Source organism: Cebidichthys violaceus, unplaced genomic scaffold, assembly GCF_023349555.1.
Source record: "Cebidichthys violaceus isolate CVI_PGR_0920_01 unplaced genomic scaffold, fCebVio1.0.p SCAF_6, whole genome shotgun sequence".
Classification (NCBI taxonomy): Eukaryota; Metazoa; Chordata; class Actinopteri; order Perciformes; family Stichaeidae; genus Cebidichthys; species Cebidichthys violaceus.
This window is the reverse complement of record NW_027176816.1, coordinates 12557985-12576159: the sequence shown is the minus strand read 5'-3', so window position 1 is coordinate 12576159 and position 18175 is coordinate 12557985. Positions and strand designations below refer to the sequence as shown.

The 18175-nt window shown below is 39.8% G+C and overlaps 1 protein-coding gene across 3 annotated transcripts in view; it reads right to left on the bottom strand.

Annotated features, from left to right (window-relative positions):
• cfap74 (cilia and flagella associated protein 74) overlaps window positions 1–18175 on the bottom strand; it is a 61095-nt gene continuing 42920 nt past the window's right edge. For all 3 annotated transcript variants that reach the window (XM_068733810.1, XM_068733812.1, XM_068733811.1), the window contains exons 23-39: window positions 16159–16246; window positions 13109–13282; window positions 11846–11979; window positions 11415–11691; window positions 10103–10237; window positions 9654–9787; window positions 9052–9186; window positions 6926–7035; window positions 6742–6797; window positions 4877–4996; window positions 4617–4772; window positions 4272–4410; window positions 3805–3959; window positions 3485–3617; window positions 880–1016; window positions 510–644; window positions 1–244 (exon numbers count right to left, since the gene is read on the bottom strand). In XM_068733810.1, the coding sequence (XP_068589911.1) occupies window positions 140–244; window positions 510–644; window positions 880–1016; window positions 3485–3617; window positions 3805–3959; window positions 4272–4410; window positions 4617–4772; window positions 4877–4996; window positions 6742–6797; window positions 6926–7035; window positions 9052–9186; window positions 9654–9787; window positions 10103–10237; window positions 11415–11691; window positions 11846–11979; window positions 13109–13282; window positions 16159–16246 (2323 nt within the window). In that variant the 3' untranslated portion in view covers window positions 1–139. The remainder of the gene's footprint in view (window positions 245–509; window positions 645–879; window positions 1017–3484; window positions 3618–3804; window positions 3960–4271; window positions 4411–4616; window positions 4773–4876; window positions 4997–6741; window positions 6798–6925; window positions 7036–9051; window positions 9187–9653; window positions 9788–10102; window positions 10238–11414; window positions 11692–11845; window positions 11980–13108; window positions 13283–16158; window positions 16247–18175) is intronic.

The window sequence follows — 18175 nt, the reverse complement described above, 5'->3', positions numbered from 1 at the left end:
TACATTCAATTCACCTTTAATAATTAGATTTAATTCATAAATAATCAATTTGTCTGTTAATGTTGGCCACATAAATGTGTGTGTGTGTGGGGGGGGGGGAGCATATTTCACGCTGAGCAGCATCTAGACACTGTAGATGTCAGTCAGCTGTGGTGGAGACCAAAGCCATCAGGGTGACTCTGTAAACATTTGTCTCATCCCCCTTCAAGGTAAGAGGTAAACATGTCTGCACTACCTCATAGGGCTGAAACACACAAACACACACGCACAGGAGATTAGATGGTGGTATTGCTATAAAAGGTACTGGTATAAGTCAATATGTATGACCTTAAAATTCAATTTCTATATTAAAATGACCAGTGATTCAATTATAATGGTAATTAAGTAAATTAGCTTTTCAACAAAAGTCAATTTAAATTGATACATATTTATGCAAACATTTCTATGCACCCTCCTTTGAAGAGGTTGTTTCCCCCCAATTCAGTGACAGAGATAAAAATCGTGTTCACCTTGTATCCACTGTGGGGAGTCCATGTGACAGTGATGGTGCGTTTGTGGCCCGTCTCCACGGTGCCTTTGCTGGGCTCCACACTGAAGCCGAGCTGCTGCAGAGACGCCACGTTATCCCAGTGAAACTCACCACTCTGAGGAAACACAGAGAAAAAAAGATTTGTCCAAACAGACATTTAAGACAAAATCGATACATTTGCCTTTTTATTTCTCTACACCAATCCTTTACATCGAAACATGGGTTTGGAGTACAAACAGCTATTAGATATTGCATCTGCATATTTATGCCTAAATACTTTAAACTATGCCATTTTTTCCCCCTGCCTCGAATAGCTTATATCAAGCTCATATCCGATGACATCACAGTACCTTCTTAATGGGCTGTGTGGAGCGGATGCAGCCCACCTGCAGCTCCCTCACTGCAGGTGTGAAGACTCCTGCGCTGTAGCCGGCCCGCAGAGTCACCAGCACAGGGTTGGTGGGTTTCTCCATCAGCTCTGACTTAGCTAGACAGAGAGGACCGTATGAGCAGTTTTGCAAGATTCAGTCCATTTACTACATACGTTCACTTTAATGCCCACCAGACCAGAGTCAATAGAATTTGCTGGTACGATTTATTTTCAACCCAGCTCATTTTGTAGAAAATGATAGTAGTGATTTAAAAATCGGAATGCCTGTTAACAATGATGGTGGCACGGCTCTAGGAATAGTACTGTTAGTCTGTTAGTCGAACGGTCTACCACGTTGGTCTGGACTGAAAAATCTCAACAACTACTGGATGAAAATTGTATGAAATTACAGACATTCATGGTCCTCTTAATCCATATAACATGATCATTAGGTAAAAATCTTAATTTGCCCAATACTTTGCTCTAAATACTTGCAAAACTAATGACATTCCCATCAGCCTCAGCTGTACTTTGTGTTTAGCGCTAATTAACAAATGTTAGCATGCTAGTGTTAGCATTTAGCAAGTATAGCCTCACAGAGCTACTAGCGTAGTTGTTGAAGTGTCTTATCTCTACCGTTCCAGACATCCTTTGGCTTATATTAATTTATTTAACTTATTTGTTCCAACAAATCCAACTATAAGTCATTTGTAGAACTTGTAGAACATGCTACACATTTTTTGATTTTTGTGCTGCAGCCTTTTCAAATGAATCTCTACTTTAAAAGGGCAAATATACACAGAGATGGGCAGTATTTCTATTACTTGTAATTGAAATATGTATTTCAATTACTTTTGAGTATTTTGTAATTTGTATTTGATAGGGCCGATAAAAAATCTAACGTAATTTGTAACAAAATACTTTAGAGTGGAGTAATTCTGTATTTAAAATACTCAAAATACTTTCTCCATGAATCAAAAAACAGTTCACGAGTTCAGTCTTCAGATCTTCAAGTTCAACGGATTGTCTGTCAAGGTTTTATCTGAGTGTGACAGATGTCAACTAGCTTGATGTATACTTTATGTCTGGGTCTGGCTACATAGCCTATTACATGGTGATGGTTATAATATCAAGCTAGTAATCAATGCTAACATGCTAATGACGCTAGCATGCTGTCTAGGCTAGTGCATAGCCAGTGTTTAGCAGATTAATTTATCAGTCAAGTAGCTAGCTATAGGAAGAGGGAGATTGGGAGCTTGTATGTTCATGATAACCTTATCAAGAGACGTCTGACCATCTAATCTTGCACTGTATTACAAGTTATGCTGTATCTTCTCAATGTGAATGTCATAATGCCACATCAATTACTGTCAGATAATATAGTTCACAGTTAGCCAGGCTATGACAGTAGATGTCCATTTGTTAAAAAAAACATTAAATATCCAATTTATTTTATTTAAAAGGCATATTATGAAAGTATTCTTAGTTTTATTATTTCATACATTCTACAGTTGGCCAGGTGGACAACATGTCTCAGTACAGTAATTTATTTAGGCTCTTTACCTACAACTGGTTTTAATTCTATATTTTGCTTTTATAGGCCTAATGTGTGATGCTATTCATATGTGATGAATATTTTCTTGTTGATACGAAGCCAAAGTTTATGGGCTGTTAAGTCCCATTAACAAAAAAAATATATATATAATCAATTAAGTTGTTGTCTTTTAATAGCTTTGCTTAGTTACACTGACATTCTGTGACTGTTCTTCCTTTTTGTGGGGTTCACCAGAGCTTTGTGTACATTATATAGCCCAAACCTGAATGCTCTGCTATACCAAATTGTGAGAAAACGGAAAATCTCCTATATTTTAAATACAAAATACATTTTCTGGCACCAGTATTTTGTATTTTATTTTAATACATTTATTTGAGGGGTATTTTGTATCAAAATACATTTTGATGTATTTTTGCTCATCTCTGGATATAGAGTAGTCCAAAGAAACGTTCAGTATGTTGGCTTACACAATTCAAGCAAGTTTAAAGAGTCTGTTGATGGATTTTCACACTTTATGGGAATTAATGAAAACCAATGGGTGCTTAGAAGGATAAGACAAATACACACATTTTGCTGGGTGTCAATGGGAGGCATTCAAAGCATTTTTTTCAGATTTATTTTTTCCTATTCTGACTGCTGATGTTATTTTAATGCAAAACACCGCTTTGATTTAGTGAAATTTAACCTTGTCTAGGAGATGTGCCTATTTTGGATCTTGTGCTGAAATATGATCCGAATGCTGGTGACAAGCACATGGGCTGTCAGCATCCTATGATTAGCGTAAATTACGACAACACTTAAACTATGCAATCTCTGAGTTATTCGTCATATTCATAGTGTCAGTGTCTGTATTTTCTCTGCCTGGTTTGAGCCTTCAGGTATCTTTGAGAATATGCTTGAACTTGAATTACTTTCCATAGATAATATTGATCCCTTCTGCAATGACTACATGTCATTAAACTACATAATGTCCATTACACCAGAAGTGAATAACCCCGAGGAAGAGATGAAGGCAGAGAGGCCTGGATACCTGTGAGGTGAGGTTGACTGGTTATCAGTGGAGGGAGGAGGGATTCAATGGGCACCGTCAGCAGGTCTCCTCCAAACAGATACATGTTGTGTGAAAAAGCTGCGCCCTTCAGATCCACCACACACAATTTACTCTGAGAGACAGAAATGACACGGTGTTAACGTTGTTTAGTCACGGAAACCAGAGTGAATGGAGGACATACATGGTCTGATGAGCACATTTGGAGGGCAGCATTTTTGCCTGGACCATGTGATTAAGATCAAGGTCAAGTTGAGTGATCTGTTCTCAATGTCTTTGTGTGCGTGTGGTGTTGTGCTGACCTTATTCATGAGCTCTATGGTTAGTCTGTCAGAACAGTTGACAGACGGGTGGTCGGGCTGAAAGGTGACGGCGACGTCCAGGCTCTGTCCTGGAGCAATACTGCCCTCTGCTGGCACCACACTGAACACACTCAGCCCACTGTAGTTCTGGGTTCCTATACGGGACACAAAAGATACTCGTCTTTCTATGATAGATGTGATGCTCAGGTTGAACAGTATTAAGACTTCCACATTGATTAGAATAACAAAAAAAAGTACTATAGCCCGACCAGTGGTGGATATCGATTAATTGGGAGTTAAATATATCTAACAATGATATAAGTGTCTCTCAGTTAGACTATGTGTCCTGGAGTTGTTTGCATTTGTTGTTTCTCCTTTCATTTATTCAGGTTTATCCCACCTTGATCTCTGGCAGTTAAAGTTTTCAGGTTCCCTGCTGAATCACTGCAGTGTTAGTTTGGTCTTACCCACAGTCGGCTGGACCTGAGAGTCTGTGTAAGTCCGCAGCAGGAAGGCCACACTGTCAGCTCCACCCTGAGGCCTTGAGGGAGAGAGGCTGGCCAGCAGCAGCCGAAAACCCACGGCCACCGCTGAGCAGTTCTGCAGCTGAAGGCGAAACAGGACATCATGTCAGGTCCAAACTTCAAGGTAATCTGTGCATATAAACAGCAATCCAGGTCTGATTTTGACTGTTATGAATGGATCTGAATCAGACATGAAAAGAACAGTGTGTATCTTCAAAACCAACAAGATGTAATCTTGGTCTCATACTTCTTCTTCTTCTCTTTGCCATCAGCACACTGTCGACTGACCTTCAGGACTTGTGAGGTGCTCTCCTTCTCCAACACATAGCCAAAGTCAAGGAGACCTCCAGGGTGGGAGGAGGTGACAGCAGGGACCACACCCTCCCCACACAGAGTCATCTCCAGGGTCATCTTCTGGCTACACACCTCCAGAATCTCACAGTACTAGAGAACAGTAGAGAGTGGGTAAAGTGTTGAAAAGTGTGACACACTCACGTGTTTATTAAGTTTGAGCGAAAAGCAGCACTTCATGGAAAAATTCTACCGACCTTTTTCTCCAGAGATGGACTGAAGGTCAGAACCAGAGTGTGTTTTTCTCCGGGTCTGATGCATCTGAGAGCATTCAGAAGGGAAAAAGGACCGTGTACATCCAGCACCGATGATCTCAGCTTAGAAACAGTCAAAGAAAAGCAGTCTTGAACAGTTGATAATATTATTATCTGTAGTAGTAGTATCTCCCATAATAAAAGTAGTAGTGGCAAAAAAAGACGCACTACACTTAATTGAAGTACTTAATATGTGGACATGAAAGTAATATATATATATATATATATATATATATATATATATATATATATGCGATTAATCGCATTGTCATGCGCAAAGTTTAATAATGAATTAAAAAGTAGTGTATTGCGCTTTTAAAAGTACTGTTATATGAACAAAAGTGCAATAACATTTGGTTTGCAAACACTTTAAACAAATAAGGTTATTTTTAACAGCAGTATTCCCTTTACACAGTAGCAGTTAAAATACAGTTATATTCAGATATTAGATATTAGATATAGATATTCAGCCGGTTTTATTTTCATGTATGTAACAAATGCAATTTTAAATATACACCATGAAAACGGCAAACTAATCAACTTATTTTTTATGTTTGTTAAATTCTCAGTAGTGATAACTAAATGATATGCTTATTATACATATTCCAAACAACTTTAAAAACTCTAAAAAAAATAAAAAAATTTGAATTAATCATTTCTTTTTTTCTTTTTTGGTATTTTGGTCAGACACATATGCAATGCTGATTACCATGTATTATGTGTGGTATTAGTTAGACAGGAAAAGAAGGAAGAGACGTCACACAAACGGCTGTTCACTGCTCGGTGCTGTTCTTGTGTTAAAAATGTCCACTTAATAATAAAAAATAAAAAAAATTGCGTTAACGCACGATAACATAATTGTCAGCGTTAATTAATGAATGCGTTAACGCGATAACAACATGTTAACTAGCCCAGCACTAATCTATATATATATATATATATAAATGGATTATGACTTTTTCCGCAGATTAATCTCATAGGTGTACATTTATAAATAGACAATGGGTAAGTATGCATCTAACATGGTAAGTTTTGAGATATTGTAACTTTTATTTTGACACATTTCATTTGCTGACAGAACCTCCCATCGTGAAAGGATGATTTTATTTGTCCAGGTTTTTAGATATCCGTCTTTTTCTTCTCCTGAGCCCGTCAGCCCGTCTATGAGATTTCTGCTTCCACCTCGGTACAATGAAAGTGTACAAAATTTCCTTCATGATGCTCACAGCATTGACAATTTTCATTTTAGATTCTCAAAAGCAATATGTATCTCCAGGGGAAGTGTCCTTGTTACTATATAAAACCCACAGTACACTACACATCAGTTTTCTTTAGAAATGGTGACAGAAGTGGATATAAAAACTGTGGCTTAGGGGTTAAAGGTCATGGCCATGAACCGAAACTTACCAAGTATGACTCTGACCAGAGACACTTGTTGCATGTTATTCCCCATCCCTCTCTCTCTCCTCATATCCTTTTTTTTCGCTACTCTCTGCTCTCAAACAGTACAAAAATGCCAATTTTTTTTTTTTTTATTCCAATTTTTTGTTGCTGTGAGTATTTAAGATTAAAGTGCCAGTTCACCCCAAAATCAAATATACATATTTTTAGTCTTACCTGTAGTGTTATCTATCAATCGTGCTTGTTTTGGTGTGAGTTGCCTAGCTTTGGATATATTGGCTCTAGAGACGTCTTTCTTCTTTTGGATATAATGGGACTATATGGCAACAATCTATTTACATTAGCAGTTGACAACATGACTTTTAGTTTTCTAGTTATCTGTAAGACTTTGTGTTTTGACAGGATACATCCAAAGCTTCCCTCGAAATGTTCTGAACTGTAAACCTCTCGATCACTTTTTCTCCTAAAGACAGAAGACAGACAAAAAAACCCCACAATTAATAAGTACCAAAAAAATGTATGTATGCTGGATGACCAAATGAACAGTATGGAAAGTACAATCAAGCAAAATAAACTTTCAAAACCACTCACCCACTGCCAGCTGATGGAAGTCTATGACATTCTTTCCATTGCTGGATATGACCACTAGAGGAGGCTGTACAGCAGGACACTGCAGCTTCAAGAACAGCGTGTTGAAGGGACTGCGGAGATATTGAACACAACAAGCTATGAAATAAAGAGCATGCGTAACTCACATTGTTTGTTTTCTTAATATTACGTAGATCCTTTATCCTTGAGGATAACACAGAGTTCATTTTAATGCCACTTCAACAAACGCTGTAAGGAACACACTTTGGTGCGCTCATAGTTCAAACAAGAATGTTTACCATTCACAAGTGGAATAGCCTCAGGATATGTACTTCTTTTGAACTGCTTAGATTTAAACCAAAGGTGTTTCTTTCTTCTTTCCGGAAGGCATTTTCTACAACACTTAAGAGTCACTGGATAAAACCAGACGCTATAAATAGAAGAAAGAGACAGAAGGGACGAACGACAAGTTTGGATGCAGTCTGTTTTCTCTAATGTATTCGTTCACATGAAATGTATCGTTTATGCTTAGCAGAGATTATGGTAAGAAGAAAGAGGTTTCCCAGTCAAGCGTTTTTTCCAACTTTCACTCTCTTGAAGACAACGATCACCTCTTTAGTTTCCCCAATGTGAAGTTGAAGATGATTTATAAAGGTGAGACATTTCCCTCCTACATACTGATTTGTCAACTGCTGTTATAACCCAACCTGAGAAATCATAGAGAGGTCATAGACACTGGATTTTTTTCACCTGCCAGAATATTCAATTCAACTTTATTTCAGACACATAGGTCCACATCAACAAAATTATAAATACAGTAAATACAAAACGAGGACACCTCAGTGATTAAAAGACATAAGAGACATTTGTCCCAATGTTTCCAACACCCTGTGTCTGCTCAGTTTAGGCCATTATGATTACATTACATTTAAATTTGTAAATAAAATGACTTAACACTGCAAGAAAGATGGAAACATACATGTGACTTGCACTTGTTTATCTCGGGAGCTTGAGGAAGATTCTGAACGCATCATTAAATACTACCTGAAGCTTTTTCATTTTTTGCGTGGGCTGAATGGAGCGGAGGGAACAGCAGACCTCAAAAAGAGAGCCGTTTTGACATCATCTGTACACATATTGGCTTGTGCATAAAGTCAGCAACACTGGCGTTGCACATCGTCGTCGTCACATAGATCATTCCTGATGATGTGACCCAAATATCTCACTTTGTTCACCACATTTAGCACTTGGCTTGCCACAAAAAAAAAACACAAAGGGAAAATTTAGCTTCTGGCTCTCCTTGGTTTTAGCAATCACTCTTTTTAGAGTTGAATTTAATGTCATACTGCACATCATAACTTGAGCAGACTATAAGGAGACAGGATGGCTAAGACATCAGCTGAGAAATAAGACTAACCCCCAACCATACATCCAGTCTTACACTCTAAATTTTAAATATAGATCATCCTTGTACAGATTGTAAAGAACAGCGCCCCATTGGTCAGTTGGAAGGGTGCAGCTACACTCTTGCCCCCTCTAAATGGGTAAAATCCTGTTTTAATCTGTGAGTTCCTCGAGCTCCCTTCAATCATGGTGGCTGTCACGGCTAATGCTAAATGGCCGGTCCATCCTCTATTTACTGGGTAATCAGTGCTGTGTTCCATACTCATAGCGTTAGAGTGATGATATTTTTTTGTTCCAGGCAGCCTAGATGTTTCCACTATAGTAGATGTCTTGGCTATTCGTTAAAAGGAAGAAAATAAGCTATGTAGCAAACAACAAGATCATTTCCCGCACAATCCCACACATCTTATTCACTACAGGAAGGAAGCTCGAAATACAATGTAGCGCCAGAATTCACAATTGAGATCGAGACAGCATTATTTGATGGGCACCCAGACCCTCAGGCCACTGAGAGATCCAGGTTTATTCCAAATTTTGGAAAGTGCGCCACTAAAACATAATATCAACTAAAAATGCTAAGGGCCTTAAAGGAATAAGTTTCACTTTTGGGAAATAAGCTTATTCGTATATTTGTATTTAAAACACAAAAGGACAAATTGTGCGTTGTGACATGATCACGAATCTGACGTGACGGGGCCCGCAATCTGCTGTTGACTTAGTGCTACCTCCATGTTGGCTGGGCCTGTCGGTCGTCCTCTGGGGGGCCTCCGTCCGACACAAAGCAGGGAACGGTACACTCCCCGTAGCGTTGAGTGAAGGAGGACAGTAGAGAGGCCCTGGCCTCCTCATACTGCTCTGACCTTCAAAGAGAAAGACTCGGCACAATGAAACAAATCAACGGCATCTCCTCCATGTTAGCACAATAAAAAACCCTTTTCCTCAGACTTTTCCAGCTCTGTTGAGATAATACTGTGAGTATGGTGTGATCACCGCAAATGACAAAGAAATGTGAATACTAATGAAATCACTTGAGCACCGGAAGAAGAGGAAATGTTTAAGCGAAAGCACTGTTGGATCTCAGACTTCTGTCCAAGTTATTAATTACTTTCCTATATAAAGAGGCTTTCAGGTAGAATATGAAATATGTTTCCTAAAGAATTGCAGTAAAACTTGATATTTGGTTACAGAATATTTATAAATGAATATTTGCTTCATTGGCATTTCAGTCCAGCCAACTGGACATGTTTTCCAAAGTCATTTTGTGGTACAAAGCGAGCAACAACATTGATGACAAAATCAGGTTTTTGTTGAAATGAAAACCTCCTACCATGGCTGTATGTCGGCAGGATTTGGTGATTCAGTTAGCGGGTCTGACTTTGGGCCATCTGACGCCTTGCTGCTCTTTGGAATCACAGATGTCTTCTTCTGTTTACCGGTTTCCACTGGGACCTCCTTTTTAGTCTCACAGCCCACACACACACACATAAAGTTGATTGATGGGTTCAGAGGTTAGACAAATGTAGCGTCTACATTCTGTATAAACACTAGCATGTTCATGAAAGTGAAAGAAAAAAAAAAAAGTCAGTAAGCTGGGGAGGATGAGTTCACATTTAAAGCCCCTGCGGCAGCACAGGCTGACCCTGAGTAAGTGTGTGTGCGTGTGTGTGTGTGCGTGTGTGTGTGTGTGTGTGTGTGTGTGTGTGTGTGTGTGTGTGTGTGTGTGTGTGTGTGTGTGTGTGTGTGTGTGTGTGTGTGTGTGTGTGTGTATAGTCGCACCTCGTGTTCAGCATGTCTGTTCCTCTCAAGCTCCTTCTCACGGAGCAACTTGGCTCGCTGGAGGAGACGCAGCGCCTCCTCTTTGATGTCTTGGTCTGACAGTCTGGGTCTGAACGTCACTTGGACCAGACATCTCTATGTGAGTGAAGAGATTGGTATCGTGTCAGGAATTTCTCAGATTTTGAGGGTCCAGCAGCAACACCAGTTATTATTACGTCTTGTATTACACACATTTACAGGGAACTTTAAAGTGGCGTTCAGATTCCAGTGCTCTTCCTCAGCAGTGTTTTTCTATTTAAGCCTCTGCTTTGTTATTATGAAGCAGAGGTCTGAATTAGTTTTGGGCAGTCTCCTATTGAGGGGGAGAGGGTTTCTCTAGCGTGGACGATAATCCCCGTTTTCCAATTGCAGAATATTCACTGGATTTCTCCCAGCGTACCTCTGTTACGCAGTTTGAATGTTTCTATAAACAGAGCCTTGAGGAAAGGATTTGTAATTCAAATGTCACAACCCGCAACAATAAACTACAATGATTTTCTAAACACCTACACTTTGAGATGATGCTGCATTCAGTGGATACAAAATGAACATTAAGATTCATTGTTCTTTTTGTATTATGTTCTGTACTCATTGATATTGCAGCATAGACCGTGCAAAATAAAAAAAGCACATCCTTCAGATGTCCAGTAGAGTGCATCATTACACTGTGAAGGGATCTGTTGTGAGCCAATGGCAGCTATGATGGCTGTTTGTCTCGCTGTAGTTGTGTATAACTGATAACTGAGTTGAACTAAAGATTTTCCTCTCATACCTGTTTGCTCTGGGATCATTATGTCTTCGTTGTAAATTGTCATTTAAAGTAAAATTGTATTTTGCAAGTCCCAGGTTTGGTTTATTTACACAGCAAAATAAAAGGTTTTGTTCACAAACTCAACTCAAACTATTTTTGATTAGTTTAGAGTTTGGACTAGGAGTCTATAACTTTAATCATGGTTTTGCAACAACGTTACATTTAGATTTTGGCCACGCGTAAAATGAGAAACACAACTTCAAGAGATCCGGCTCCACCAGAATAATAAAACAGCGGGTGGTGAGGACAGGGTCATATTAATATTATTAGATAGTGATGAAAACATGCTAGGTTTAATCAGGTCCATATTAAAGGGGCATTCCAGCAATTTAGTATTGCACTTCCATAATTGTGGGGCAATCACAAAAAAAACACATTAAAAAGAGTAACCTGCAGTCTATGTGTAAAAACGGTGGCGTGCCCTTTAATATGCCTGTAACCATAAGAGGTGTGCTACTCCACCTCTCCGGGCAGAAGGCTGCCCGCTGAAGGACTGATGCTGATGTCTGAATCCTCGGGCAGGCTGAAGGAGAACAGCCTGGGCGCTACAGGAGCCACAGCATCCTTGACCAGAGTAGGAACTGGTTGTTTGGACTGGTTATGTTTAGTTTGAAGGTTGATCAGGTAAAGTACGGCAGTGGAGCGGTCGCCTACCGCCGTGGCCTCAAACTGAACCAGAGAATGGGAAAGCTGCAGTGGAGGGCAAACACCCACCGCTCGGCACGACAGAGGGAAATCTCTATGGACAAATACAAATAAATTGTTTGGTTATATATGAATATATATTGACAAATTATTGAACCAATTACCATGATAACAATCATGGATATACTGGTCTTATAAATCAACAAATCCATTCCATTTACACACAATGCAAGATTAAAAAAGATAACCTGTTAATTCCTGATTTGCAGCTGAGCTGGAAACGGTACTCTTTGGCCTTGTTGGCACTGAAAATCAGATCTATCTCCAGCGTCTCTTGTGGGAGCAGAGTGCCAAAGCCATCATCAGGCTGGAGCTTAATAAACTGTAGTGTGACAGAACAAGAACAACACAAATTTCCAATTTCCAATTCTGCAATAGCCATTCAATGTAGTTACATTCAGTAATTATCTCTCAATTGACCACATGCGTTTTAGCAACAAGGAAGTGCTCGAACTCTGTAATTTTGTCTCTTAACTTCCTGTTTGCATGGGAAGTGAGGATGTGTTGTGTATTGTAGATTTACATCTGCTGCTTGTGGTGCCTACACTTCAGCAAATATCTAAACAGTTGTACACTAGGGAGGCTAGAACGTACAACTTTAAGAACTGCCATAGCTGGAAGAAAATTAGAGACTTTCTTCTACAGCAGCCTGACAAACAAGGGTGCTACTTGTATGGCAGCACTAATTAGGTCAGTGCTATTAACAGCGCGGTTAACCCGGAAGTCAAAAGTGAAAACCGGAAAATTAACAAATCCTAAAATTGGCAGTGCGCATGAGGATAGTTGTTCTATTATTAGTGGCGGAGTACGCCATTCCCGCGTGGGATTCAGATTGCATAAACATGGGAGATTCACAGCAAACAGTGTTTGCCTGAAATCCAACATAACTTTGTCTCATTGATAACAGTCTCACTGTTTATTATTCACTTTCTTGACACTTATGAGAGCTGTATCAAGCTAGCGCTGCTGCTGCTTCACATTAAAACAGCCAATTGGTATTGTTTTTGTTGTATTTTAGCCAAAGTAGCTCCTCAACGAGTGTTTGCTGTGGTGCTAAAACTGCATTTGCTGTTGCCATGGTAACTGCATGGGAATGCCAAATCAACCAGGTCTGAAATCGTAAGGATTACAACATTAAGGGGTTGAACGAAAAGAGCAACTCTCAAAAAAATGGGAAACCTGTGAAATGAAGGGTAAAGCTAAAAACAGTGAACAGTAAAAGTCCTATTTATTTCAATGACTAAATATGAGTCTCCTACACATCTGACACCATCTAGTGATGCAGTACTGACAAAAACATTGTTCTCAGTGACTAATAGTATTTGGGTTAGTTTCTGCTTGTATGGATCCAAGCAACTGTACTTTACAAACACAGTAACACATGACACAAGGTAAGGTGTCCACAGCACCGCAAACTAACGTTCTAGAAGTTGTTGTTACTTGTGCAGTACCTCTGGAACACCCAGGAAGCCAAAGTCCTGAGGCAGCAGGGAGAGGTTGGTGAGGCGAACGCTGCTCTTGATCGACCGGTAAATGGAACAGAAGCCAAAGTCCACCTCAGTCCGGTCGAACTGCAGGTCTGAGGAGGTCACAACTGCATGGACTGTAAAATGGGCCGGCTTCACCTGAACGCACAGACACGAAGCATCTGAAGCATCAACGTCAAGAAAAATCAACTTCATAATAATAATAAGGATCAGGGTGGGTGTCACCTTTGCTACTTAATGAAACATTTTTATATGCAGATTGAAAATTAAAACATTGAGTAGAAGAAAGACTGCAACAACATGAACACAGGACTAGCAGGGACTGAGGTTTCTTTTATAAAAAAATAACAAAAAACACCTTATTAAGTCTGTGATTTTCACAAATAGAATATATGCGCTCATCTAATGAATCAAATTCATGTTTGAGTCCCCTAATTGGGCAATGCTTTTATGCAAAAAGTCACCAGTCATCATCACTGAGCCGTTGAGATGTAAGAAGTGTGTGCGTGTGTGACTACGCACTCCAAAACCAGTATAGGTTCAATGTGAGATTTAGAAATTTAAATCTCAGCACCAACCCAAGAAACTCATTATCGGTGACATTGCCACTCTCCTGAATTATTATTTTTTTAAACTGAATAAGTATTATCATGCAAGGCTGGTGTTATTCTTTATTTTTCTTATCGTCAACAAGTCCCATGAATTTACTAAAACCAACGATATGTTCTTCCCTCAGCTATGAAGTAAATCTTTAAACACCTGTCACAAATATGATTTCATTAAAAAAAGGCTAAATAATTCTTTAAAACAGCAGGGTATTGTATTGTATATAGTTGTGCATTTCTTGGGGACTATGTTAATTACTACATATGTTGTGCTAATGAGTATTTACTGCAGCATAATGTAGGTGAGATTGACTGTGAGTCTGTGCTAATGGTCATGAAGCGTTTGTAATTGTTTTTGGACAACAATTAAAGGCCTATGTCGCAGAGGAATAAGCTCAATCAATCTTTGGATGCACAGAGAACACTTATTGGTTCATTTGTTGATTTTGGTCTTTCTACATTAAAATATAGAGTATCATCAGCCTTAACACTCCTTTATCATGTGCACTAGATTAGAAAACTAACTATACTTGTGAGCTGTATTTTTTTCTTCCTCAAGATAATGTCGTCTTGAATCATGTCAGTGCTCAGCAGATGACCTTGTTTATTGGTCTCTGCACCATCGCTTTCCTGGCTGCTGTGACGTCTGGTGGCCAAACAACAGAGTGTGTGTGTATGTGTGAGTGTTGGGCAAATGACTGGGCCAGGATGCTCCTGTGGTGCACCAAAGCTGTTGCCCCCAGCTGTAGGCCCTGCGCTCCTGGCATGTGCACTCACTCACTCACTCACACACTCACACACACACACACACACACACACACACACACACACACACACACACACACACACACACACACAGACAGGGGATAGAGTCTGGATAACGGGGGAGAGGAAGGTGACGATTTGGCAAGAAGACCGACCAGATTTAGATTTATTTAGAAAGAGGACTGGCATCAGTGCAACACCAATGTCTAAGCAGCTGCTCTGTGTTTTTTAATAAAGGCTGGTGCTGACAAGCTGACGTGGATTCAGTTGCTGTGAGGAATTTATTTTCTACTTTAAGGGCTCCATATTTTCATATTTCAAATGTTTTCAATTTGCAAAAAAGTGAAAAAAATGAAAAAAAAGTTTTCTAAAAAAGTGTCATTCTCAGCTTCCGCTGGTCCTTAGCAGTGCAGGTAACTAAATTGGTCCATAAAACGCACCATAAGAGCAGCAGTTATCTTCCCCATTTACATTTTTACGCACACAGGCTTTTGTCATTTATCAAAGAACACAGCTGCTCATCTTTTGTAGTGATGATTCGACATCTCACATCATCTGTGCTGCAAATGATCCAGACCTTTATTCCTGGGAACCAGAGACACTCAGGACGTGATAACTCGTCCCACTTTGCAACTTACTACTTGTAAGTGTGAATGTTTTGTTTACGTATTATATATGGCAATGGTAGCTCATGAACATGCTGCGGTCGGTGCCTCCTGTGAAAATCAATACACTTTTGTCTAAATTTGTTGTGTTTTTCGTCTTTCAGCACTTATGACATATGACAGAATACACTCATCAGCATCGGAGAAGGAAGTGTGGGGACTGGATTCATTTGTGGGGAGCATACCACGTGAGACGAGCACCACCTGCCAGACCAAACGCCACTGGAGGTGGAGGCGACGTAGGAGAGCCAAGATGGAAGCTAAGCTAAACCAGCTAGTGGCAATTAAAAAAATGCACCACAGCAATGCATTACCGTTTCTGTTTTGTTTGTCATGCTTTCCTTGAGCAGCAAATGGGCTAAAACTGCATTTGGTTGCGCAGCCCTGTGTTGCATAATGACAATAAATTACCCTTGAATCCATGAATAACTTAAGTGAGTGTAGCCATGTTTTACGTGTTATATTCTGTTAAGCACGTCACATATGAAAAATGTTATGCAGTAATATGCCATAAATGAAGGGACCAGTAATTGCTTTCTTTATTCGGTAAGCGATTGTAAGCATAACCTCATGTTGAAAGGGATGTTATATAATACAAATAATTACATCATATATTTAATAACATTAAATATATGATGTAAATGAATGGTAGCACTTAATATATACTCCATGGAATAAGGGAGCACATACATTTTTGCTTTCCCTTTTTGAGCGTCTTCCAGAGAGATTCTCAGTGAAACAATTTGGGATAACCTTTATGCTTGGCTTATTAGCGCCCATGGAGTAACTAGGCCTTGGGGGTGGGAGATAATTTTAGCTTGTTACCAGCAAAATAGGTTACAACCTTCAGCGGCTCTGCTTCTGTGAGAGACACAAAGTAGGACACGAGCCCCGTAATGCACGATAACGACAGTGTTTTTTTGGGATCACAGGGAGGTTTACTGAGAAACAAACTGCAGCGTGTTACTATAATACAAACCTGGCCCGCTACTTGAACCGTCATAGGAGCCTCCAGGACTCCCGTATCACTGTCAAAAAGCTTCTTGGCGTCTTTGGATAAAGAGCTTCTGTGAGAGAGCAGAACAGGCCGGTACACTGTGAGAACACACGCTATATTATGCAAAGTTACACGTAAAAAATATTAGATTTTTTTGCATCATGCTCACGAACAAAGAAGAGCAAAGGCAGCAATTAGGGGTTTGCAATGAACACACAACCGCATCAGTGATTTTAACAATTGCGATTTTTCTTTTTTTCTTTCTCAATACATCTGTCAAAAGCCACGAGCCACTGTCAAGCTCTTCAAAGAAAGATTGAGATTCAGACCCTGAAGAACCATTGCTTTACTTTAACCCACGGCTGTAGGATCGGCTCGCCAGGGAAAGCAGGAGAAGGGATGCAGAGCGCGCCTCCACACTACTGTAGGTTGTAGCCATGGTGATGGGAGACGTAAGTGTGATTCAAAGAGGCCCGGTAGTCATCCACAGGCTTATGTAAAACTCCAGGTCCTTCAATATAGCACAGACACCGCATGTATAGTTAATTATCATGTAAATAGTGGTCAAATGTCAAATGCTGTTCGCGGCTCAGATCTGCCCCCGCCAACTCCCTTTCTCTTCAACTTTCTGTTTTTCCCCTGCTATCCCTACGCTCTTCCTTCCCCTGTTTCCCTCCTACAGGATCAACTGTCTTCTCTGTCTTTCCTTCTCTACGCTCCTAATGCCAGTTGAAGGCTTGAGAGCTAATGCTGTAAATGTCAGCGGTTTTTAAGGCTCTCCAGATGTCGGCGTCAGTTCTTCCAAAGCACACGCCGTTCTACTCAAACACCCTTTATGACTCAAAAGCTAGAAATCAAGTCAACATTAAATCTCCTCATTTGCTATGAGGACTAACAAAACAAAGAAATATATATCTTTGTTTCCCCCCTCCAGCTTCAGCTTGACCAATGAGCATGAGGGGTGTATTTAAGGAAGCGCTCTTGTTCTGCCTTCAAATAACGTCACTGCTGGAGAGTCACTCTTGATTTAGCTTGGCAGGGCAGAGTGGAAAAGTGTGGTGGGACGTCACCAGGACCATATGCTCGGGATGAATTTTGCGGATGGATGGGGTTTCAGATTTGTCGGTGTCCTGCACAGATTTACTTGGGTGCTTTTCTTCTCTGGAGCCAGATTATCCGCCTCGACCAAAAGCAATTCTCCACCATCTAACTAAAATGAAAAGAGCCTCTGTCTGTCTGTCCGTCTGTCTGTCCTTTGAGTTACTCGACAACTGACAATCTGATCGACTTCACACTTGCAGGATGTATTGCTGAGGGCCCAAGGAAGTGCACTGTTGAGTGTGAAGTTGTTCATATGAGCGGTTCTTGAGAAAGCTGCAAGCAATACCAGAGGCCAAGCAATCGGCCAAAGGGGCACTGCACTGGTAGACTTTAATGACACTTCAGATTAGTAGAGGACATAGTACAATTTGCTCTCTGTGTCTCGAATGCATTCTTTAAAAACCTGGAAAGTCAAAGAAAAGATACGAGACGAAAGGAAGAGAGCAAGGATTAAAAAAAATCTCAAAGACATATTTATCAGGAAACTTTAAGAGCGTTTGATTTTAGGAAACTGGCTGCTGTAGTAATTCCTTTTACCCGATGGGGTCAAATTCAATATATACATAAGTACATATTCCTTTTCGGTATGGACTGCTGCTTGGATTTCATCCCCATTAAAAAGTGATGATGAAAAGGATTACAAAACAGACTAAGAGGCTTAGGGATTTTCCACTATATGGGGAAATTTATTGGCAAAAAAATACAATAAATGACTGTAAAAAAATCTTTTAAAATCATGGTGATCAGACAGGTTATTTAGAAGAAGACATTTTTTTTTCAACTCATAGCATTATTAAAGTTCCCGTTACTGTGAGTAGTGAACTATCAATTGAAAGTACTGGTAGAGCTGTCTGGTGTAATCTGTAGAAAATCATCCTTGTAATCTCCCTTTTATCAG